The sequence below is a fragment of the Trypanosoma grayi genome (assembly GCF_000691245.1).
Source record: "Trypanosoma grayi strain ANR4 Tgr_388_V1, whole genome shotgun sequence".
In the NCBI taxonomy this organism is placed as follows: Eukaryota; Euglenozoa; class Kinetoplastea; order Trypanosomatida; family Trypanosomatidae; genus Trypanosoma; species Trypanosoma grayi.
This window is the reverse complement of record NW_008826007.1, coordinates 1-911: the sequence shown is the minus strand read 5'-3', so window position 1 is coordinate 911 and position 911 is coordinate 1. Positions and strand designations below refer to the sequence as shown.

Sequence of the window (911 nt, the reverse complement as noted above, 5' to 3'; positions counted from 1 at the left end):
TTTTAACTAGAGTAGTCACTCTTCATGGAGGAAGAGCTCGCGTACAAGATCATAGTCATTGGCGATGTTGGTGTCGGAAAGAGCAACGTGTCGTCGCGGTACTGCGACGGTGTCTTCTACGATGACATCGTCCCGACGATCGGTGTAGATTTCAAGTACTGCCACAGCACCACGCTAGGGAAGCCTTCACGCTCTGTGAGGCTGCAGGTCTGGGACACATCCGGCCAAGATCGCTTCGTTACTCTTACAACTGCGTTCTACCGCAACTGCAACGGCGTCATGCTCTGCTTTGATCTGACCAACCGCACCTCCTTTGAGGGCCTCGACGCCTGGTACAACCGCCTCAAGGCAAACTGCTCCGAAATGCCGCCTGTTATTCTGGTTGGCTGCAAGCTCGACCTCGTGCAGCGCAGTGACGTGCAGGATGGCGGCATTGCACTTGGGAGCCACCGGCAGATTGAGCGCAGCGAGGCGGATGCGTGGGCACGGAGTCACAACTGTTTTTGCTATCTGGAAACAAGCGCGAAGGACAACACGAACATATCGGAGGTATTTCAGCAACTCGCAACGTATGTGGCGCGAAATACAACCCTGACGGTGGAGGGATCTCGTAGCGGCGTCACCGGACGCAACGGGCGTCCGGCACACCGTGAGACAGAAAAGAAGAGGAGCTGCTGCGGTTCATTCTAAGCACAGCAGCAGTCTTTTCACTGGTGTATGGTGTTTCCTGGTTCTTTTCCTTTCCTTATGTGTTCCCCTTGTGCTTCTGAGTTTTTCTCCTTCATTCCTCCGGCAAGAGCGAAGCCTGTTTCTTACTGTTGTGCCTGTCGCGCTTCTGCGCCGTGTCGCGTTTTCATGCGCCAATTTCGTCACCTTGTCTCTGTTTTTCCGTTGGTATTCTCTTAATTGTC

General features: G+C 53.8%; 1 protein-coding gene across 1 annotated transcript; it reads left to right on the top strand.

Moving 5' to 3' along the window:
- Window positions 1-24: 24 nt before the first annotated feature.
- DQ04_03881000 (small GTP-binding protein Rab7) lies at window positions 25-690 on the top strand (the record flags this gene model as incomplete). The annotated part of the gene is made up of 1 exon (XM_009313169.1): window positions 25-690. The coding sequence occupies one exon, from the start codon at window positions 25-27 to the stop codon at window positions 688-690; it is 666 nt and encodes a 221-aa protein (XP_009311444.1).
- Window positions 691-911: the final 221 nt, after the last annotated feature.